Below are 22549 nucleotides of genomic sequence, written 5' to 3'. Positions count from 1 at the left end.
CAGCGGTTGTTGGCTTCTCCGTTGAGTGTAGATTCTTTGCGCGAGACTAGCCACGCCCCTTTGTTTGTTAACAAGAGCCGCTCATCACGACTGCCCATGTTGCGGTTCGTGTAGAACTGCTTGGCTAATTTCTCATACTTGACAAAGACTTATAAAAGAGCTCTCCACGCTATGTCGAATACAGTCGCGGATCCAAGTGGAGAGAATTTGCCTCTTTTGTCCAAAAACGAGTCATTAAAGTTTAGACTTGATTGAGGTAGAGTTTAAGATCGTCTTTTGCATTCGGGGCTTGAAATTTCGTCAACGGTATTCTGTCACTCTTCCATCGGCTGCCCAAACCAGGAGTTTCCCAAGGACTCTTGGCGCCACGCTAGAAAGAGAGCGCATGTAAAGAAGAGGAGAGGTGCTGCTACCGGCTTTAAACCTAATAGCGAGCAATGAGTTTGCCTACCAAGCCGCTCTCCCAGCCTTCATCGTAGCGGGAAAGCTATTTCCCTCGGATTCGTGCATTTCAACCGCCAATGTCCGCGCAATTTATGAATAGGGGGGCCAGAGAGAGCGGCTAATCGAAAGGATATGAACGTGATTAGTCGCTAATTATATGGCAAGCGACCCGCTCTTAGTCCGAAACGGAAATCTACTGCGAAGAGGCTTGCACTTTCGCCTGTCTGCAACTGTAGGATCGAATCCAGCCCGAGTTAGTTTTTTAATGCTTCTACTACAAAAGTGGCGACCTATTGGGCGGATTGTTGGGCAAATGGGCTCGTTTCGAAATGGAAATAGTCATTAGTCCCGGATACCGCCTTTTGGAGGGATAAATCTGGCAGCTCTCGTCATCAATACTTTCGTTTACGCCACCAACTCGCCATAGATGCATTGGATTTTCTTGCTTTCGTTGAATAGAGTGTAATAGTGCGATTGACCGTGAAGGCTCCCGGAAAATCTCCCCAAGGAGGTAATTTTAGAAATTGTCCGTTAATATCTGGGAAGGCACAGTCAATTGTGATCGGTTGTGACTGCGTTCGGAGTATTTTGTATTCATTTTCCTTTCATTCCTCAAGGGTTTCCTTCGCCCTCTCGAAGACAGATAATAAAGGAGGTAATAAAGGGGTCAGGGCAAATCTCTTTGAGCCTGCGCCTTGTTATTTTTTTATTCTCCTTTCTTTATATTGAGTAAAAAAAATATTGAGCTTCCTATTTCTCTTTGCTCTAATTTTTCTTTTTTCACTTCAAACCTTGACAAGGTAAAAGATCAATAATGGATACTCTCCGACAACGCCACTTGGCAAGGAGTGAAAAGCGCGACATTCCTTTTAGCGATGTGAGAGAAGGAGAGAAATACGACAGACTTGCCAAGAAGCCATTGACAAAAAAGGTACTTGCTGCCTAACCTGAGCTATTTTGCAATTGGGATTAACGCGGCTGCATACTGTACCTGGGCATATACCAGAATGTTTGGGATATAGCATTGCCTTTATTGCTGACCTTTTTCGCTTTTTTCACGCGATTTGTTGATATTGACTACGCAAAATATGTCGTGTGGGACGAGGTAATTATCTACTCCAGTAGAAGATTTGGAACCGCTCTTAATCAGATATTCACTTTTCCACACTAGGCGCACTTTGGAAAGGTAGATTGAATGAGTTTCATTAGTGCCTATTTATTCCAGAATATTTATTCCCCTCTCCCCTCCTCCTCTCCCATCCGTCCTCCATTAGTTTGCATCTCATTACTTGAAGCGCGAATTTTACTTTGATGTCCACCCACCGCTGGGGAAGATGCTCATTGGTCTCTCGGGCATTTTGGCTGGATATGATGGTTCGTTCGACTTCGAATCTGGTAAAGATTACCCCGAAAATGTCAACTATTCTGTCATGCGCCTGTTCTGTGCCGCGTTTGGCGCGTTGATAGTGCCCATTGCCTATTTCACGGCATTGGAGCTCAAATACTCGCGGCTGGCGGCGTTGGTGGTAGGCACGATGATTTTATTAGGTAACGTAGACACGAGCACCATCACTTCTCTTCAGATGAGAGCACCAAGTGCTCATTGCCCACTATCCACACTTAGATAATGCGCTCTTGACAATTAGTCGGTTTATTCTCTTGGATTCAATCCTGCTCTTCTTCACGAGCACCAGCTTCTATTGCCTAGCGAAATTCCACAACTGTCAAAATGAGTAATTATCGAACTATTGACCATGAGGGAAGGGAGGAGCTAACTACAACCAATTTCTTCTTTGGCAGACCATTTTCAACTCGATGGTGGGCCTGGCTCTTCCTGACGGGGGTGTCTATTGGATGTGTGTCGAGTGTCAAGTGGGTCGGGCTCTTTGCGGTTGCGCTGGTCGGATTATACACCGTTTTGGATCTCTGGAATAAGTTAGGGGATCTCCAAATGCCAGTCGTAAGTTCCCTCCAGGTTGAATTCGAGTCAATCTTGGTAATGACTTAGTCTCTGTCTTCGATTTGAACAGTCGACCTACATTAAGCATTGGATGGCGCGAATTGTGTGCCTCATCTTGGTGCCCATCGCCATCTACTTGGCATGTTTCGCGATTCACTTTGCGATTCTCACACGGAGCGGACCGGGCGATGCTCAGATGACCTCGCTTTTCCAAGCAGGGCTCATTGGGAATGACCTTGACAAGAGCCCGGTGGATGTCATATACGGCTCCAATGTCACCATCAAGAATTCTGGCTTCGGTGGCGGCTTGCTGCACTCGCATGTACAAGCTTATCCCGTCGGGTCCAAGCAACAGCAGGTGACGTGCTATCACCACAAAGATGATAATAACGATTGGATCTTTTTGCCGCCCCTCGGAGAGCCCCTTCCCAGTACAGAGGGCCCATTCACTGAGGTGAAGGATGGCGACGTGGTTCGCGTGTTGCATCGCTTCACTGGCCACACATTGCACAGCCATGCCGTCGAAGCGCCCGTCACAAAATCCCAGTGGGAAGTCAGCTGCTACGGGAACGCGACGTTTGGGGATGACAACGATTTGTGGAGGGTGGAGATTGTCGACGACACCTATGGAAATGTGGGCCACCTGCGCACCCTGCTGACCCGCTTTAGACTGAGGCATAAGCTCTTGGGATGTCTTCTGGCGGCGCGTCGCACCAACCTGCCTCAGTGGGGATTCAAGCAAATCGAGGTGACCTGTGAGAAGGACAATCCGGTCAATGACCCTTATGCCATGTGGAATATCGAGAAGCACTGGCATGAAAATCGTAAGTACTCGTTTCCGCCCTTGTCCTCCCCCTCTATTTACTTTCGGACTGACTAAAATGCCTCTCCACCCGTGCAGTCCCACCTCCGCCTAAAAACTTTTACCGCGCTCGATCCAATTTCCTTAAGAATGTGATCCATCTCAACGTTGCAATGATGACCAGCAATAATGCCATGACCCCGGATCCCAACAAAGAGGATATTATCTCCTCCCTTCCCCGCGAATGGCCACTTCTCACGGTGGGATTGCGCATGTGCAACTGGGCCGACGATGCCATCAAATTCTACCTGCTCGGCAACCCCATAGTGTGGTGGTCCTCGATCGGCTCCATAGGATTATTCGCCCTAATTCTCATGGGACTTGTCCTGAGGCAGAAGCGGCAGATGTACGATTTGCGACCAGGTATGGAATGAGTGTGCCGTGCTGTTGGGTGTTCTTTTTTTTTCACTTGTGGTTAATCCTTGAAACCTGGCCCTTCTTAGAACAATGGTACCAGATGCTTCATGTTGGCCAACTAGTCGGCATTGGCTGGCTGCTGCATTACCTACCCTTCTGGATAATGGGTCGGGTGACCTATCTGCATCACTACTTCCCCGCCCTCTATTTTTCCGCCTTCATGCCCTGTTATCTTATAGAGGGCGTGCTCACCGTCCGCCTCCCATCCTTCGCGCGTATCACTGCATTGCTGGCACTGCTCTTTGCCGTGGTGGTCACGTTTGTGTACTTTGCGGATATTTCGTTCGGGGTCGGGTATCCGTCGCGACAGCTGAAGCACTTGAGGTGGCGGAAGAGCTGGAATATCGCCGATGACTAAGCGATGCAGTCAATAAGGGGAAATGTAGCATTATTATCCAAGCATTTTGTATGGGAATGGATATTGAGTACTAGTTTAGAGGCCTCTTGTTTTTTTTTATATATTACTTAATTTTCTTAAACTCATCATCAGCCTAAAATCAAGATCACTGATCAATCAAAACTCTGGATTTTATCCGAGGCTTTTCCTTAAATAATTCATGGGTCCACATACTTTCTTGGTATCTTGGCATTATTCGCCACCGTTTTTGGATGGCTTTTCGAAATTTCAAGAACAGGGCTGAGAGTATTGGTAAGATCCTTTCCTAGCATTCTGGCAAAGCATGGTCGAAAAAATGCTGGTTGCCTGCTCCACTATAGTACAATGCGGCCTGCTGCTGCTCTGGATGTGGGTGCCGCATGCGCCATTGGTCAGGGGTAGATAGCTAATTCCATTTCATTTCATGAGCATTTCCAGCCTTGGTCCGGGCCCTCTATTTATCCGCTCATTTTTCGTTGCATGAATAATTTAGCACACAGCTTTCTTGATTCGCCCCTCACCGTTATCCATCCCATTCATCCTACCGCCGAGATTTTGGGGTTTCACGCCGAAAATCAGGGCCAACTTCGCCACAACGACACCCTGCGGATTCGGATTGACGTACCTGGACACACTTTCAATCTGCATCTAGACCCCAATGATGACCTCTTTCACCCGGAAGCGCGGTTGAATTGGGGAGAATCCGGGAAAGGCGAAGTCATGCGCCGAGACGAGTGGAGGGTCTATAGGGGTGCTGTCACGGTCGGCGAGGATATATCAAAACGGTGGTGGGATCACGACTGGGTTGGGGTTGTACGTGATAGCGGGGACTGGTGGAGGGACGGGTCCGTGGGATGGGCAAGGATCGTGGTGCATGAACATCCAGGGTAAACAGAAGCATCCCTCCGCTCTTCGTGCGGATGTGCTTTCCACTTCTTTCCCCTCAAGAAACACAAGTATAAACTCCCTGAACCCTCTAATGAATGTAGGGATAGCGAGACGAATCGGCTGCTGTTCGAAGGGGCCTTCAGTGCTTGGGGCGAAATATACCATGTCCGGCCTAAGCATGTATTTCGACGTGTTAAACGTGCTGAGGATCCCGATCCGGATGAATTCGCAGGGGACGCGTTGATGGTATTGTATCGAGATAGCGACGTCGTGCAGACTGGAAACAGCTCATCTACTTGTGGAGTGTCCGGACTTCATAGCCGTGTTCGTCGGAGTGATCTCCCCTCGCTCAACCACACGTCGCTCTATGAACGTTCGTTCGTGGGAGAAAATCAATTGGGAAGATTCTTTCCACGGGAGCTAAGAGCTAGGGCCGCGGGGGGGTGTCCCAAATCCAGGCTAATCAACTATATGGGGGTGGCCGCCGACTGCACTTACGTTGAAGCCTACCAGTCGTCGGATGCGGCCAGGCGCCAAATTATCACCGATTTCAATACGGCCTCGGGGATCTACGAGCGCTTTTTCAATGTCTCGTTGGGGATCATCTACCTCAACATCTTTCCCCCGCCCTGCAACTCGCAAAGCGTGGCCTGGAATCGAGATTGCAGCGATGCTTATACGATCGACATGCGCCTAAATGATTTTAGCCAGTGGCGAGGCCAAAGGGGAGAAGACGGTGCCGGGCTGTGGCACCTGATGACCAAATGCTCCACAGGGATCAAGGTGGGGATAGCCTGGGTTGGGCAGCTGTGCTCATCCTCCACTCTGCGACAAGATTCCGATGGCACGGTGAACTGGGTAGGCTTATTTCCGATCCCTATCCTCTCCTATGACCTTGTTCAATTTTTTTTTTATGTTTGTCAATGAACTCGATGCGCCTAGGTGTCTGGGACGGGGGTGTCTTCGATAACACGTGACGAATGGAAGGTAGTTGCCCACGAGGTGGGGCATGGCTTTGGGGCCATCCACGACTGCACCGCGGCCGACTGCCCGTGCGTGGGCAATTGCCACTGTTGCCCGCTCAACTCGCAGCAATGCGATGCCCAAAACCAGTTCATTATGAGTCCTGCGGATAACGCTCTTACCGATAACTTCTCGCCCTGTTCCGTTGCCGATATCTGCTCCACCATCCCGGGCACGGGATTTTGCCTCCAACCACCTGGGCAGCGTCGGATCGAGACGCTGGCGATGTGTGGGAATTCCATCTTGGAGGAAGGAGAGCAGTGCGATCCCGGTCAACAAGAGGATGCCTGTTGCTTTGCCAATTGCACCCTGAAACCAGGCGCCGTGTGCAGCGATGCAAATAACGACTGCTGTCAATCCTGCGGCTTGAAGCCAGCAGGGGTACTCTGCCGTTCTGCGATCTCGCACTGCGATCTTGACGAGGTGTGTGATGGAAAGAGCCCGAACTGCCCTGCAAACCAGCGGCTCCCAGACGGGACGGATTGTGGATCGGATGGGCTCAAGTGTGCCTCAGGGCAATGCACGGTAGGGGCATGGAAACCCCAATTGCGCGAAACCCGCTTGAACACTCACATTTTTTCTGTTTTGATTTGAACCCTTGTAGTCGAGAGATGCTCAGTGTGTGGCAAGAGGGACCCGAATGAACATCACTCGTCAGTGCGGCTTCCAAGAGTCGAGTTGTCAGTTGGTGTGTGCCGACCCATCCAATCCCCAAGGGTGCCTTCAACTCAATGGCGTATTCTTAGACGGGACGCCCTGTGGGTTTGGAGGAAAATGTCTCCGAGGCTCTTGCCAGTCCGGGGACATAGGAGCGACCATCGCCAGTTGGATCCTGCAAAACAAGGTGATTGCCATCCCGGTGTTGACTGTGGTGGGAATTCTGCTGGTGTCGGCGTTGGTGCATGGGGTCTTGTATTGTAGAAGAAGACGAAGGGTATTGAAGCGGGTGAATCAATCGGAGCCGGCACGGAGAAGAGCCAGCGGTGGAGCTGCTCCCGCCGCTATGTTGAATCCCAATGGGGCTATGGCCATACCACCGAGTGCGCACACGGGTGCAGCCCATCACAATATTGCTCGCGAAGCAAGTTCTGGGGCTGGTCATCGTGAATGGGTGGATCCAACTCCTTACAATGGACCCATTGGAGACCCTAATCCGCTCTCTGCCGTACCACCCCCTCCCATAGCAACATCGGATCAGCCTCCTAATTTTCAGAGTATGAGCCCGTCTTACCGCACCCCTTCTTCTTCTCCTCCTCCCCCTCCTCCGGTCCATGGCAACTTCCCTCAACACGCCCAGCAACCGAATGCACCCGACGATCTGTGGTACGAGATGGATCATGTCAGGAGGATCTCTGATCAGTACCCCCCTAGAAATACATAGTCTCCAATTAGAAGGGCCACGGAAATAGAGCCTTCCGAGACCCGTCTCATGTACCATTTTTCCATACGAAGGTCAAGGTTTCCATTCTTCAGATACCATCCACTGAGATACCTTACCAGCATTGTACTCTTGTCTTCACTGTTGTATCCACGCTCAAAATCCAACCCCCCGTTTGCTATTTATTAAAATTTTTATCTTTATTACATTAAATACGAAAGTAAAGTGCGACAAGAAAAAAAAACACAACATTAAAGCAAATAATTAAAGATAACGAAACAGAACAAAAGCACACACTACGTATTAATTTTCGACGTCCGGGTAATAAAAGTAGCTGATGGCGATGATGAAGTAGGCCACCAGTAGCTGGGCGCCCTCGAGCCAATTACTTGCGCCATCGTTGATGATGTAGTTTGTCACCAGCACGCTTATCAGAAGCACGGCGGTACTAAACAGATCGAAGCAGAGAGTCCTGGGGAAAAATTTGAGACGCCCCGTTAGTTATCCAAATAGAATCCAAGCGCACCTTTCAAAATCTATATTTACATAGGCTGGCCGATGATCCACCCAATGATGACCATTAACGGCGTTACAAAGAGCGCTATTTGCAAGGATGACCCGAGCGCGATCCCAATTGTCAGGTCCACTTTGTCCTTCAAGGCAAAAGTTACTGCCGAGATCTAGGATATGCAGGGTAAGGTTAAGCATCGGAATCTAAAGCTTATAAGGGGAAAGCCGCCAAATCCATACGTGCTCGCCGGCATTCCCCACAATGGGCAGGAGTATAAGGCCGACAAAGGTCGAGCTGATGTTCCAGGACTCAACGGTGCCCTCGATAGCGCCCACAAGCCCTTCTGCACAGAGGGCAATCAATGTGGTGACGAGGAACAGAGCCAAGATCCCGAAAGAGAGCGACATCTCGGGGGTCTCCTCGCTATGATCCTCCTCCGACTCAAAAAACTGAGTATGTGTGCGCAGTTGGAAGATCAGATACCCCACGTATATCGCCAGCAGCAACACTGCGGAAGCATGGGAGATTCCCAGGATCTGGTGTTCCATGTCCACGGGCTTTTCCCCAACCACCGAGTATCTGAATGCGGCCGGCAGCAGTAGCGAGCTGGTCGAGAGGGCCATCATGGAGGCGGAGGTTTGGGCCGCGGTCTGGTTGAACATTTGTTCGGGATAACGAAGCCCTCCGAGGAAAAAGCTAAGTCCAAGTACGAATAGGAGGTTGGACAGAATCGAGCCAAGCATCGAAGCTTGCACAACGTGTATCATGCCGCGCTTTAGCGCAAAGATCGAGATAATAAGCTCGACCGCGTTGCCGAATGTGGCATTGAGAAGCCCCCCGAGCGCCTTTATCGAAATAAGTCAGCTACGGTGGGGGTTGAAAAGAAAAGGTAAACAAAAGGGCATGATTACGTGTCCAACCCTCAGCGAGACGTCCTCTGTCGCATATCCCAGAAGCTTTGCGAGCGGGATAATGGCGAGAAAGTTCAGCGTGAACACGGCGCTGGCCGGCCAGTGAAGCACTTGCGCTAGGAGGCCCAGCGGCACAAACACGAGTCCGAGATTTAGTCGACTGGAGTATAAGAATGCCCGAATGCCCTGTTTTAGATTGAAGGCCTCCATCCTTCTGGCTTCAGGGTCTCCCAAGAGGGATTCCGTATTGTCGATGCGACGGATGGCCATTATGGAATGCGGAAGGAACAGAAAAACACACGGCAACCGCGTTGGTCGGCCTTTACCAATAAATCGGCGATGCTTCTAGAAGCCATCAATTTTCTTTTTTGAACCTTATACCAAATTAGGTTTAGTTGTTGCAGAATCCAAATTGCCAACTTGCCAGCCGGGTCTTGCATGGCTGCTGAAGCAGAGTCGTTTGGCCCGCGGGCTCTCTGGCTGAATCGGCCCTGCTTCCGACCGAAGTGGGCCAGCTTGGTCCACCGGCGGTATAATATTACATGAAAGTGGCCGAGTCACTTCTTCTAATCCAAGCAAAAGCGCATCCTGGAATGTTTTCCCCTTCTCTCATGGGAGCGCGTGACTGTTGCCGAGGGCGACAACACCGGAGCCAACCTAGAGCGGGGAAGCCACGGAACCAGCTGTGTCCTGGTCGGACTATCCCACCTTGACAGGGGGCGAGGGAAAGCCAGAGACAGAGCGCTTGTCACCCCCCAGCCTGTGGGCAGACCGATTGCTCCCTCCTCGGCCGCAGCACGCCGCAGCATAAAATTTGACCTAATCCTTCTCATCTTTTGTAAAAAGTTCTTCCTCATTTTTTTCTTCTCTCCGTTTCTGCCTCCGCTTGTTCACACCCTCTCTTCCTCCAAAGATTAAACCATCAACAAATAGCGGCTTCTCCCGGAACTCAACCAATAAATAAGATCTCTTGTTTTTATTCTATCCCATTCTTCACCTCAGTTTTAAGAATCTATCTATCCTTCCTCCATTACTTTCGGCCCAGTCTGTAGAGAATCCCGTCAGTCATGTCATCCCCCCGGCGTCGTATGGAAACCGATGTTATGAAATTGTAAATTATCTCCCGGATGCCCTTTAATCATGCCTTTCCGGATGACATTGGCCATCGTTGCTGGTACTAACATTTCCATGATTTTCCTTTTTAGGCTCATGTCGGATTATGAGGTCAATCTGGTCAATGACAACATGCAGGAATTCTACGTACGATTCCATGGGCCTTCTGACAGTAGGTTTTATTTTATGAGAAGCTTGGCACCCATTGACTAAGGTGTGACTAATGCCCCTGTGTTTCTGGCAATAGCCCCCTTTGCTGGCGGCGTGTGGAAAGTTCATGTCGAGTTGCCCGACCAATATCCCTACAAATCGCCATCGATTGGATTCGTGAACAAGATCTTCCATCCGAACATCGATGAAATGTAAACATACCATATCTTTGCTTTGATCATGGTCCCTCCTCCTTACTGAACATCCATCGCTTGTGGCTTATCATCATAGGAGCGGCTCGGTATGTTTAGATGTGATCAATCAACAGTGGACTGCGCTCTACTCGCTCTTCAACGTGTTCGAAGTGTTCCTCCCACAGCTGCTGCGCTATCCGAATCCGACCGACCCTCTGAATGGGGAGGCGGCTGCACTCTTGATGCGAGATCCACAGGGATATGAAAAGCGGGTGAAAGGTAAGGCAATGCGGCTGAATTGGAAAGGGCTTCGATCTAGCTAATGTTGAGCCCTTCTCCTATGCTGTGTAGAATATGTTTCCCGCTATGCGACAAAAGAAGCAGCCGATGCAGCAGACGATGAAAGCTCGGAAGATGAAGAGATGAGTAGTTTAGGATCATTCTCGGACGATGACGAGGCCAAGGGCATGGAGCTCTGATAAATATTATTTTTCCTTTTTGTCTCGCTTGTTGTGAATTTTCTTTGATTTTTAAATGGCACCATTCTCTTTTGGAAATTGCTTCTCATTTCTCATTTCTCTTCCTTTTTTATTCCGAGCAGTAGGAAGCAGACTGTGTTTCCTCCTCTTAATGTAGTAGGACAGTGTTTTTTCTTCTTCTCTTCTGTTTCTATGTGTGTTTTTTTTTCCCCTTTCTGTTATATATATATATATATACTGCATATAATTCGATTCTCCCTATTCAAAGAAAAAAAGGGCAAAGCAGAGGAAAACAAGGCAGAGGGAATAGGACGAAAGTAAATAGATGAGATAGGGGAAAAAGAGAGAGGAAAAATTTACAGTTTTTGAGCACACCGTGTTAAATAATTAGTCCCGCTTCGCCGCTTTACCCTTCCGCTCTCTCCGGAGCGCTCTAGTCCATGCCCGTAGGATTGTGTAGCTGAGCCAAAGCGTTGCCAAGCCCAGTCCCAGGAAGGTGCCCCAAGCTATAACGCCGCGGTCTTGGGGCCGCCCCGTTGGAACCCGAATCCGCACCTCCTTGGAGGCGTCCGGAAGGAGAGGGTGGAATTGCTGGCTAGGAGAGAGCAAAAGCGTCTCCGGTAAGGGGGCGGGGTAATCCCGCCTCGAATCATAAGGGCACACCCAGCCGACGAGGGGGGCGTTGGCTCGGACTTCTGACTCTCCCGAATCGTTTAGTCGCTGATATCGCATATGAATGGGTATTGTCCACTCATGGTCCTCGCCTGCCTCCTTTCTCACTCGAATCACGCTGCCCCACCTTTGAATCGCGTCCACTGGAAGCTCTAGGTCGGTTTCCCCATACACCCAGACCCTTGTCTTCGCCGTGTTCAAGTCGCGCAGCTGGTAGGGATCTGCGAAAAAATCGCTCGGGAGCACATAGATCGCTTCCAGTTCACAATAATTGCGCGGAGGAGAAGCCGATGAGAGAGAGGTATGGAGGGTCGGGTGGAATCCGCGTGAAGGATCTAGCCACGTTGCATGGGATGCCTTTAAGAATGGGCGGTTTTCCGGTGGCGACAGCGTTTCCACGTGCTCCTGGTCCCATTCCACAAGCGGTGTATCGCTCTCCTTGTGCAGCAGTCGACCCCTGATCCGCTCGAATCCGCCCCCTTTTAGAAAGCGATGTGAAGTGATAATGCCATCATGTGGTCTGAGTTCAACATCGATCCATTCATAAGCTCCTTCGAATGAATGCAACGTATGTGTCGAATTAGCGTAGAAATAGCGGTAATTGTTTACGGTGATGAAATGGGAGAATGCTAGTGCTGCAGGAGAGGAATGGTCCATCCCCTAAAATGGTCGAGAAAACTAAGTGTCTGGCTAGAATGGGATCGAAGCGATATGGTAATACCTTCTTGCCATCGATTCCATCGCACGACACGGTGCCAACCACAGAACGCACCAGCTTGCACACATAATGCCAAACGTCAGCATCAAGCTTCCCTCTGTTTTCACTATTAGATTTTTTTTGCTTGTTAATATATCTCCTCTCGGTTAGCACTTCCAATAAACAACGACACTTTACTTCAACTCATGAAATGAGACAGCAATATGCAGTCCTGGAATAGCAGCGGCACTTGGGGATATTGTTTGGATGCGAATGGAGCGTATTGTATCTGTCGGTAGCATTGAGTTATCAAGCGAAATCTATGAAGAGGATCGCCTCACCTCGCGTTGGAGAGAAAGCTGTGACTGCGTTCGGTGCAAGGAGAGAAAAAAAAAAGCCCCCCATTTGGAAATTTCAAGGATAAGGCTGTCATTCTTGTTCTCCATTGATGAACAGAGCATGCCGCGAGGAGGTGATAGTACACGCGATCCATGGTAGGCATCTTGCTATTTTAGCGGTTGTTTCTGATTGTCAAATTGATGCACTCCTCCATCCCTGTCACCAGCCCCTGGGTTATTCTGAACGATTTGGGCGGTATGCATGGGAAGAGTTCCTCCAATGAACATGGCTTTACATCATTTATATGTAGGTGCCTTTTCCATGGGAGCCATCGGCGGCGGGATATGGCACAGCGTGAAGGGTGCCAAAAACAGTCCTAATGGAGAGCGCATTGCGGGCGCTCTCTCCGCCATGAAGGCTCGCGCGCCCGTCCTTGGTGGCAACTTTGCGGTGTGGGGGGGCCTCTTCTCTACATTTGACTGTGGATTTAAATCCATCCGGCAAAAGGAAGACCCCTGGAATTCCATCATGAGCGGGTTTGTGACGGGCGGGGTGCTGAGCGCACGCGGTGGCGCGAAAGTTGCCCTGACCTCGGCCGTCATTGGGGGAGTGCTGCTCTCGCTAATTGAAGGCATAGGGATAGCCATGAACAGGTACGCAGCAGACCAAAATCGGCCGGTCATGCCCCAGGTATGCTTACAGCCGCTGGGCTATTTTCTGTGAACCAACTGCGCTCATCTAACTCGTCTTCCAATTACTTTTTTGGAATAGCTCGATATCCATCCTCCATCGCCACAGTCGTCCTAACTTCAATAGTGTAATTTAAAACATTGGATGTCTTTTTTCCGTCCCCATTCTTCTCATTATTCGACCCTTTTCTATATGCATATATGAGTTGCTATTGTTATTTTTGTTATGGGTGCCAATTGCAATGGGCTGATATTTGAGTTGATTTTGTTTTCCATTCCGCAACAATGCTAAATTAAGTTGAAAAAAAAAAAATGCTTCTACTTCGGTGCTTCTCAGCCCAAACTATTCGACTATCTCAGCACAAAATATCCCAGCACTGGCTGCAATAGGCTGCTTCCTTGCATTTCTCTATTCTTTGTTCTCGTTGTTGTCCTCTTTCCGCTCCTTCCATTTTAAACACACACACACACACGCTGGGTGGCCATTTCATGTTCTATTAATTTAGTCAACCAGAAGCCTGTGTGTTGCTATATTTTCTGGGCGGGTCCAAGACATTGTGAAGAGAGAGGATCCTAATTTACCATTTTTCTCCTCATCCCCCCTCTTCTCTTCATAAATCCTCTCTTCGCTTCCCCCTGAAAATTCACTCAACATTACAGCTTTTCCCATCACGAGCGACGGGTCCCTCCTGGCACATTCCTTTATTTTCCCCTAAATCTGAATCCATTCCCATCCTCATCCTCCCTCCCCCTCCCCTTCATTTTTCTATCACAAAAATGTTAAATTCACGAGTAACAAAGCGACGTGATTCGCCCTTCAAGCGCTCTACACGGAAAACTTCGCCACATCATCTCAAATTTGCTCTTTTTTCTTTTGCGGCGCCATGGGAGCGTCTGATGACAGAGGAGGAAGAAGAGCGGGAGGAAACTTGGATGGTCATGAGAGAACAGGAGGTAAACATGCCTACGCTGATTGTCCATTTGACTTGAAAGTGCTGCGATGCTAATCATGGATCCTCAAATAGAGGGAAACTCTACCCAATGTCGCCAATATCGATCAGCAGCCTGGTAATTTCCTCTATTGAAGTGTATTATTTGCATGTGATTCATTTCATCTTTCTTAATCCGTGTGCAGAGGTCGGCTGGGAATTGCGCCCTCTTCTCCTCGATTTTCTTGTTCAAGTGCATTCACACCTGGGCCTACTTTCCGAAACCCTACACCTTGCTGTGAATCTTATGAACCGGTACATGTCGCGAGTTATTGTGACCCGCAAGCACTATCAACTGGTTGGCGTCACCTGCCTGTGGCTGGCAACCAAATACGAAGAGAGTGCGCGTGTGCCGCGAAAGCGACGGCTCAGGGTGCTGTGCGATAATGCGTATGAAGAGCGGGCATTTGATCGGATGGAGGCGCATATTTTGGCGACCATTGGATGGAGAGTTGGAGCCCCCACCCCGGAGGCATTTCTAAGGCTGATAGTCGAGAGAGAAGGGGGCATGGAGTCGAGGGAGGTGTTGGGGGTCGCACGGTTTCTGATGGAGGTCTCGTTGTTTCACCGGGGGTTCGTGGGAGTTGGGGCATGCAGGGTCGCAAGGGCATGCTTGGCATTTGCGAGATATATTCTTGAGAATGAGGTAATGAAATTAGCCTCCAAGGGCTCTACTTCCTTGAATTGGATAGCAAGAGGGGAGGAAAAAATGCAACCACTAGCCCATTGAGCCGGGGTGAAGGATCCAGGATGCAGTAGCTAATCTCTCTTCTCTGCCCGAATAATAGAGAGTAGACGACAGCCTCACTGGGCTAGTCCAACTTCTCGATCATTGCCTCTGCCAGGTGTCGCGCGTTGTGCACGACAAGTATGCGTCGCCAGCCTATGAGTGTGCCAGCGTGCGTGTGATGCGATGGGCTGATGAAGGGAATAGGTTTGTCCCGATCGTGGTGCATGGCATGCCCACACCCCCCATGGATCGTGTTTGGGAACATGGCCGGATTTGGGAGAAGGATGGGGAGGAGGCCGATGAGAATATGGATCCAAGACAGCGGTTATGGTAGACATATAGACATATCTCCTTATGTCGGTTCTGTTCATTTAGAGGATATTTTTACACCCAATAATCTCTCCTTTTGCTTGCTTAGTTAATCGAAACTCTCCTTTACCCTTTCGATACACATATATAAATATATATATATAAATACTTTACCACGACGAATTTTTTCTCTCCTTGATTACTTTTTTTTCTTTTTTCTTTTTCTCTTCTCTACTTTCTTAATGTGTAATTTTTACTAGCCTCGTTTGTTCGTGCTTCTCTCTTTTTACTTTCTCTTGCTTTCTTTTTTTTTTTACCTACTCTTCCATTCCAATCCTTTTCTCTCCTTTCCTATTCGTTTGATTCTCCCTATCGATCTGGCTTCTCCCTTGAGTCCTTATCTGTGACTGCCAATTTCGGCACTGAAAAATAAAGTTATATTAAAATCTGACATTATTTTAAATTATATTTAAGAGGAGGAACCGGATTACCAATCACACCCACGATTCCAACGGGTAAGGATCTTCATTACAGAGTGCTCCTGTTTTTTATTAATTGAAGGACCTTTGGCCCGCAACCGATGCAAACCACAGGTCCAGGTGACCCCCACCCTGGCCAACAATAAGAAAATTGGCTGGCTAAAATTCGATGGAGAATTAATTGCAATTTCGTGCTGTCTTTGAGGAAGCGGACGGATGATTCGATAAAACCTCTCAAAAACCCGACTACATTTTCAGCCATTTACCCTTCTCGCCGAATCCCCCACTTCATGTCGGTATGGCCTATAGCCAGTTTCGGGATCAGTTGTAGACTACAACTCGTAGTGTAATACTTCAATATTCACCCCTGCATTCCCAAGCCACAAAACTCTGATTTCAGAGCTGGCGAGAAGTCCAAGCCACCGATGGCTTGCGTTTTTCTCACCTGTGTTCTTCCAAAAACCCTGTGGCCAAGAAACGAAGAGCTTGCATCCGCTTTTCATCGATCCATCTCGCATTCATCCCTCCCCCTTTCTAACATCATGTTCCGATCGACAACCAATACATTTGAAGAGCCAATCGGTACTGAAAGAGCATTTGCATCTTAATGCTATTCCATTCTGGGGATTGCTAATCGTGTCACAACCTCTTTTTCTTTTCCTTTTTCTCGAATTCGAAATATAGCTAGCGCAACATCAGAAAATCTGACCAGCGAAAATTGGCAGCTGATCCTCGAAGTCTGCGATAAAGTACACAATGCTAATGAGTAAGTATAGATATAGATAAATTGTGCGAGAGAAGAGCTTTGATGGATTTTCCGTTATTAATGCACCGATCCCCTCTCTTTCACTTCTAATCAAGTGCGCGTGATTGCATTGCTGTGGTGCAAAAGCGCCTCCAAATGGCCAATGCCAATGTTCAGCTCTACACACTCACTCTAACGGAGGCACTAGTCAAAAATTGTGGAGTAGAGTTGCACCGAGAGGTCGCCTCGCGCGCATTTACATCTCTCCTTGTCAAGCTGGCCAAGGACAAGGCCAATCATGAGCGCGTGCGCACACGGATTCTGGAGTTGGTGCAGCAATGGTCTCATGAGTTCAGATCCGATCCATCGCTTGGCATCATGGAAGAGACTTATCAGAGCTTGCGTCAGCAAGGATTTGTGTTTCCATCTCCCCAGAAGCCCAAGAAGGAATACACACAGGTGGGGGATTTTCTAGAACTGCCAAGATGGCGAGGGTTCATTTCTAACCACTCTTTCACCACTTTCATTTTCAAGACGGAATTGGATAGACAGAAGGAGGAGGAGGAGCTGCAGCTTGCATTGGCCCTCTCTCTCTCGGAGAGTGAGAAACACAGCTCTAGGCACGGCTATCAGGTACTTTACTATATTCACTTACAGACTGGCCCTTCTCGTCCCCCTCCAGCTTTTTTTTTTTGCGACTAACATTGGATGTCTCTAGCCTCAACAGCACAAAATGCCGGATAAGCCCAAGGAGCCCGAGCAACCACAAAAGGTCTCTCGAGTCCGCGCCCTCTATGACTTTGTTCCTACGGAGCAGGGCGAGCTTGGGTTTCAGAAGGGTGACGTGATCCGCGTGCTCGAGAGCCACTACCGCGACTGGTGGAAAGGCCAACTTCAGGGACGTATTGGCATTTTCCCCGTAAACTACGTAGAGTTCCTGCAGGACCCGACACCGGAAGACTTGGTGCGCGAGGCGGAGATGGAGTCACAGGTGTTATCGGAGTCGAAGAACATCGAGGACCTGGTTGAAATGCTCTCTTCCGTGGATCCCCAAAAGGATAATTTCTCGGAAAACGAGCGGCTACAGGTATTTTGTATTCTCTTTTTTTTAGTGCTGTATGTTTTTTTTTTGAAGAGAAAAGAGATATCTAACCCGTTGTGCGGACAACTTCCATAGACACTCTATAACCGTGTGCTCACCATCCGACCGAAGCTAGTAAAATTGATTGAAAAATATAGCCAGCGAAAGGGTAAGTTTGCCTCACGGCTGGATTTTATATCGTGGGAGGGGAAATGTTCTCAAAACTCTTCGATTGCTTGTAGATGAGCTGATCTCTCTCAACGATAAGTTCCTCAAGGCACGCGGTACTTACGACCAACTCATGGAGGCCTCGATTTCCAGATACAGCGGGCAACCACCCGCCCACCACGCCCACCACGCCCAAAACTACGGCTCCTACCCGCCGCAAGGCTACTCCTCAGCCCCTGCCTCCACCGCGCCCTACTCCCCCTCTGTTCCCTTTGCCCCACTGGCCCCTGAATCACAGTATCCCCCCCCCTATCCCCCCCAGCAGCCCCATGGCTATGGCGAAGGCTATCCCCCGGGCCCAGTCGGTGGGTACCCTCCACAGCACTCGGCCCCGCGACAAGATCCTAGTGCAGGCTATGCCCCACCCTATTCGCACCTAAGCTCACCGCCCGCACAGCAACAACAATCCTATCGGCCGGAGCAGGGCTATGAGCCGCCCCAACCGCAGCAGCAGGGAACCTATTATGCACCTCCCGCTCCCGCTCCACCCCAAAATCAACCTGGGCCCGAGCATCACCCGCAACCGCCGGTGGCCGGAGATTACCCCGCCTCCCCCTATGTCGGCCATCCCCAGGCAGGAGGGCCCACGTATCCGTCCGGATATGCTCAGGGCTATTAGCAACCTGCTCGCCTCCCCTTCCCCTTCTCTCTCCCCTCTCCTCCTCTCCTCTTCCTAGCTTACCGTGCAGAGACTGTAATGTGCATTTTTCACTGTTCCTCTATTTTTATTTTTATTGTCCTTATTTCTGTTTCTATTTCTATTCTCGCTTAAGAGGATATCCCTCTTTATATATATATATAAATCTTTGGATAATGGACTGGTTCGGAAGGAGCTCTTTCTATTCATCGAAGAAGGAGAAGAGGGCCAAACGGCAAATGGGCAATACATATATGAATATATAGATAGATAGAAAGAATGAGAATAGATAGATAGAAAAGTAGATGTATAATGAAAACATGATTTATTAAGACAAATAGAAAGAGAAAGAGGAAATAGAAATGAAACAAGCACAAGATCAAAGTAAAAAGAAAAAGAAATGGCGAGACGGGTTAAGATATTTTTCGGGATATTAGAAGACAGGTGCGAACAGTAGATTTCGAGAGGAAAAGAAGAAAAAAAACAACAACCATTATCGGATCCCCACAAAGACCCCGTCGGAGAACCGGCGGTCTACCGTGGCAAAAAAGTCCTTCTCAAACTCGCCGCCCGAGGAGATGTCGAGTTCGAGCGACGGCAGCTGAGGCGAAGGCAGCTGCGGGGAGGGGACCGGTTTGCGGCGAACGAAGCGAGAGAGCGACACCTCGTCGTCGTCCTCGGGCTTGTCGGCCCGGTCACGCAAGGGGGCACTGTTCTCGGAATCGGGCGACCCCGGAAGCGGGAGTCTAGCGTCCGGCGGGGTTGAGGAGAGGGCCGGGGGGCGAGCCGCGAGCTTGGCGGAGGTGGGTGGGCGTGGCGAGTACTGAGAGGCGTCCTGCACCGGGAGGAAGGGCGGTCGCACCTGTCTGCTTTTGATGAGCTGCTGGCCGTGGGATGGGGCAGCAGCATTGGCATTCTCCTGGAACGGAGGCGGCTGCTGGCCAAGTAACGTCGTGGATGAACCGAGGGCGGGGGAGGGTCTGGTTTGCGAGGAGGCCGATCCCCCCGTCTCGGACATCCGCTCCAGCGCCGATCCTCGCTGCATCATCTGGCTAGCCGACGAGTACAAGGGGGACTTGGCGGGGGGTCTGACAGCGGGAGCAGGTGCGGGATGAGAGTTGGCTCGGAGGGGCTGCGCGGGGGGTGGTGTGGATGATGCAAGGGGATTAGGCTGAGAGTTGGCGCGAAGAGCGGGTTGTAGGGAGAGAGGAAGCGAGTCGCTGGGTGAGCGGAATGGCCTGGTGGAGGGGTTCTTTTGCAGTAGAGGCTGGGAAGGCGATGGGAAGGAGGCGGGGACAAAGGCGGTGGAGTGGCGTGACTTTGGAGAAGGGGCTGGCGTGTACAAGGGCTGTTGCGCTTGCGGAGCACGTGGCTGTAGTGCACCGCGTGTCAAGGTAGCAGAGTGGGTGGAAGGCGCAACGTAAGTCGAATGGCGTCGATTCTCCACCAGCGCCCGGGCACCAGGCGAAGCTGGCATTCCAGGTTCAGCTACCTTTCCTACGCTCCCAACTCCAGTGGCACCAGCGAGGTGTTGCTGCTGCTGTAGTGGTTGTTGTTGTTGTTGTTGGTGTTGGTGGTGGTGGTGGTGGTGGTGGTGTTGTTGTTGCTGTTGCTGCTGATGCTGATGCGGTTGCTGTTGTTGGTGCTGGTGCTGGTATTTTAGCTGTTGCTGACGGCCTTGCTCATGGAGGGACTGGCCACGGATCTGCTGGCGGTACTGCATGTATATGTCGGCCTCTGATTTTTTCGGGAGATGAGGAGGCGAGGCCACCGAGGCCACCACGGTGGAAGGGGGCGGTGTCGGGAGAGAGGACGAGGAAGGGCCTCCGAGGGAATGGGCCCGCTGGGGATGGGTGTAGTCCGTGGCGGGGGCCGACCGCTCCTGCAGTGTCATCCGCTTTACAAACTTTCGCCCCTTTTCCCCCTCGGCCCCATTCCCACTACCTCCCTCCGCCGTGCTCGGGATGCCCAAGCTCTCTTTCAGCCGAGGGTTGTTCTTCAGTACGGCAGCCACGCTTAGGGGCACCTCTCCGTTCTGCTGCCGATACATCAGCGACAAATACCAGAACATCAAATTCGAGATGACCACTTGATGCAACAACGGGCGTCGCGGGTTGGCCAGCTTGATATGTGAGAGCTGGTAGATCGCATGCTCGACCTGCAAAGGAAACCGCTGGTAGTGGTCGTGCTGCGTCTCCGCCTCGCGGCGCTTATTGCTGCTGCTTGTGGAGGTGCGGAAGGAGAGGGCGTTGATGATTTTGCGGAAATTTTTGCCCACGGACCCGCCGGTGATGCCGCCGAACTGCGTTGTGGCCTGGGAGGCGGGCTCTGAGGCTGGGTCGATCGGGGTGGGAGGGGACACGTCCTCGAAGAAGGGCACGCTGTCGCGAAAGGGGATCTTGGAAGTCGTAGACGGGGGCGGTGGAGTCGGCAGGGTCTTCTCCGGGGGGCTTGGGGAGATGGGCCGGGGCGGGGAGGCGGGGGCCGAGGTTCTGGGCGGGGCCGAACTGGCTGCGGGCGGAGAGTGCTGCCTTGGGGCAGGGGGGGGTGTCGGGGAGGAGGGCCGAGGCTGGGTGTGTATTGGTTGAGCCGCTGGGTCCGTCCTAGCCGGCGGATCGTCGTGGCGCAAAGGGCCCAGTGACTTCTCGACTAGGGTGTACATCAGCTCTTGCCTCTCAGAGGCCTGATTGGCATCCGGATCTAGCAGAGGGAGTTCCTCGCCCAACGACTCGCCGTCTATCGAAGCAAAAAGAAAACACGTTAGGCGACCCCACCATTAGCGTTGAAAGGAGGCAATGCGTCGGAAGCAGACGGCACACTCACCATCCCCGGTGGGCAGGGTCAGGCTCAGACTTCTCCTTAGAATCGCCGTCATCTTCTGTGTCTCCGTCTCGAGGTTGTCGACGTCGTAGGTCGATGTCTTTGCGGTTTCTTCGAACCTGGCGCCAGCCGGCACGCTCGCCTCCCTTCGCGCCGCCGTCTCGCCCGGCTCGTTTCTTGCCTTGGGCCGCCGGAACTGCTCCTCCGGGCGATATTCTCGTGACAATGCGCTCTTTCTCCGCTTCAGCGGCTGGGAAACGTCTCCCGCCATCATGGACGACTTGAGGCTACTCTTCTCCTTCAGCCAGTCGTTGAAGTTGTGCGGAGCTAGTTCGGGGTGCTGGTGCGCGGGCACCCACGTGTCGGGGGAGTAGAGGGACTGGGAGAGGTTGACCAGGCGAGCGCGTAGCTCCGAGACCGATGCGGAGGTCTCGTCGGTGTCAGGGTTGAACGAGAGGGAGGGAGGGGGGAGTGAGGATTGTCTAGGGAGGCGGTTGGCAGGAGCGGGTGAGGAGGAGGGAGGGGGGGAAAAAGACTTGTCCGGCGCGGGCAGATGACCCCCGTTCTCTGCGGGCTTGTGGAGAGGAGGAGCCCTCGCCGCGGGGGAGGGATGGCTCGAGGGCGAGCCCGCCGAGGTTTTCGGGCGGCCCTGGGTGTTGGCTGAAGCGCCAGCAGAGACTGAGGATGCGGGTATCTTTGAGAAGCGATGCTCGTCGCCAGCGAGCGATCCACGCTCGCCTCCGTACTTCAACAGCACGCCGAGAGTTTCGTTCCAGCCGAGGATGGGGGCCGAGCCGGCTCCCGATCTTGCAGCAGACCTAATGAGATCGGGATGGGACATGCGAAGCGATTCCATGACATGCTTTCGGATCTCCTCCGAAGTCACCTGCTTCTTGGAGGGAGCCGTTTTCTGCGCGGAGCCGGCCGGGGAATCCTTTTTCTTCTTCATCGTCTTCAGCATGTCCTCCGCGTTGGATGACATGAAGTCCAGGTCAAGGGAGGGAGAGGTAGGGGAGATCGCGGGCAATGAATAGGCGTCGTCGGCGGTGGTGGTCGAAGAGGTGGAGGAGGAGGCGGAGGAGGTGGAGGAGGAGGAGGAGGAGCGGCTAGTGGCTGCCGAGGATGGGCCGGGATCGGGCTTGCTTGAGGACGAGGCCCGCGATCCATACTGCAGCAGGATGGTGAGGGTGTCCTCCCAGCTGAGGATCGGGGAGGATTCGCCGCGCGCTCTCGCGGATTGCGAGGAGATGGAGAAGGAGGAGTTGATGGAGGTGGTGGAGGAGTTCTGCCAGTGGCCGATGGATTGCGACATTTCTAGGGGTAAACAACGAGGCTCGAGGCTCGATGAGGGGACCGGATGGGGTATTGGATTGGGAGGGCGCGATGCAAGGGATTGATCGGCATCAACGAATGCCAACAGAGCAGCGG

The 22549-nt window shown here is 51.3% G+C and overlaps 9 protein-coding genes across 9 annotated transcripts; 6 read left to right on the top strand and 3 right to left on the bottom strand.

Annotated features, from left to right (window-relative positions):
• Positions 1-1258: 1258 nt before the first annotated feature.
• Positions 1259-4041, top strand: VTP21DRAFT_4867 (uncharacterized protein; the record flags this gene model as incomplete). The annotated part of the gene is made up of 9 exons (XM_069395325.1): positions 1259-1375; positions 1451-1549; positions 1616-1630; positions 1719-1992; positions 2069-2177; positions 2245-2404; positions 2475-3228; positions 3306-3629; positions 3710-4041. 9 exons carry the CDS (start codon positions 1259-1261, stop codon positions 4039-4041), a joined length of 2184 nt encoding a protein of 727 aa, XP_069248483.1.
• Positions 4042-4363: 322 nt separating this feature from the next.
• Positions 4364-7351, top strand: VTP21DRAFT_4866 (uncharacterized protein; the record flags this gene model as incomplete). The annotated part of the gene is made up of 5 exons (XM_069395324.1): positions 4364-4457; positions 4553-4946; positions 5049-5805; positions 5890-6495; positions 6575-7351. The coding sequence occupies 5 exons, from the start codon at positions 4364-4366 to the stop codon at positions 7349-7351; spliced, it is 2628 nt and encodes an 875-aa protein (XP_069248482.1).
• Positions 7352-7651: 300 nt separating this feature from the next.
• VTP21DRAFT_4865 (uncharacterized protein) lies at positions 7652-9040 on the bottom strand (the record flags this gene model as incomplete). The annotated part of the gene is made up of 4 exons (XM_069395323.1): positions 7652-7820; positions 7895-8028; positions 8099-8704; positions 8771-9040. 4 exons carry the CDS (start codon positions 9038-9040, stop codon positions 7652-7654), a joined length of 1179 nt encoding a protein of 392 aa, XP_069248481.1.
• Positions 9041-9837: 797 nt separating this feature from the next.
• VTP21DRAFT_4864 (uncharacterized protein) lies at positions 9838-10706 on the top strand (the record flags this gene model as incomplete). The annotated part of the gene is made up of 5 exons (XM_069395322.1): positions 9838-9881; positions 9976-10055; positions 10131-10245; positions 10325-10506; positions 10579-10706. The coding sequence occupies 5 exons, from the start codon at positions 9838-9840 to the stop codon at positions 10704-10706; spliced, it is 549 nt and encodes a 182-aa protein (XP_069248480.1).
• Positions 10707-11093: 387 nt separating this feature from the next.
• On the bottom strand, positions 11094-12377 carry VTP21DRAFT_4863 (uncharacterized protein; the record flags this gene model as incomplete). The annotated part of the gene is made up of 3 exons (XM_069395321.1): positions 11094-12038; positions 12100-12202; positions 12274-12377. 3 exons carry the CDS (start codon positions 12375-12377, stop codon positions 11094-11096), a joined length of 1152 nt encoding a protein of 383 aa, XP_069248479.1.
• Positions 12378-12534: 157 nt separating this feature from the next.
• Positions 12535-13221, top strand: VTP21DRAFT_4862 (uncharacterized protein; the record flags this gene model as incomplete). Its single annotated transcript, XM_069395320.1, has 4 exons — positions 12535-12569; positions 12641-12669; positions 12725-13104; positions 13186-13221. The coding sequence occupies 4 exons, from the start codon at positions 12535-12537 to the stop codon at positions 13219-13221; spliced, it is 480 nt and encodes a 159-aa protein (XP_069248478.1).
• Positions 13222-13880: 659 nt separating this feature from the next.
• Positions 13881-15156, top strand: VTP21DRAFT_4861 (uncharacterized protein; the record flags this gene model as incomplete). The annotated part of the gene is made up of 4 exons (XM_069395319.1): positions 13881-14057; positions 14129-14171; positions 14239-14738; positions 14881-15156. The coding sequence occupies 4 exons, from the start codon at positions 13881-13883 to the stop codon at positions 15154-15156; spliced, it is 996 nt and encodes a 331-aa protein (XP_069248477.1).
• A 996-nt stretch (positions 15157-16152) lies between these two features.
• On the top strand, positions 16153-18283 carry VTP21DRAFT_4860 (uncharacterized protein; the record flags this gene model as incomplete). Its single annotated transcript, XM_069395318.1, has 7 exons — positions 16153-16192; positions 16295-16376; positions 16472-16814; positions 16890-16988; positions 17074-17442; positions 17533-17605; positions 17679-18283. The coding sequence occupies 7 exons, from the start codon at positions 16153-16155 to the stop codon at positions 18281-18283; spliced, it is 1611 nt and encodes a 536-aa protein (XP_069248476.1).
• Positions 18284-18794: 511 nt separating this feature from the next.
• On the bottom strand, positions 18795-22433 carry VTP21DRAFT_4859 (uncharacterized protein; the record flags this gene model as incomplete). The annotated part of the gene is made up of 2 exons (XM_069395316.1): positions 18795-21037; positions 21125-22433. 2 exons carry the CDS (start codon positions 22431-22433, stop codon positions 18795-18797), a joined length of 3552 nt encoding a protein of 1183 aa, XP_069248475.1.
• Between the last annotated feature and the right edge of the window lie 116 nt (positions 22434-22549).

Source organism: Calcarisporiella thermophila, assembly GCF_041956535.1.
Source record: "Calcarisporiella thermophila strain CBS 279.70 unplaced genomic scaffold VTP21scaffold_20, whole genome shotgun sequence".
Lineage (NCBI taxonomy): Eukaryota > Fungi > Calcarisporiellomycota > Calcarisporiellomycetes > Calcarisporiellales > Calcarisporiellaceae > Calcarisporiella > Calcarisporiella thermophila.
The sequence above is the reverse complement of the archived record's forward strand: the minus strand, read 5'-3'. Positions and strand labels throughout refer to the sequence as shown.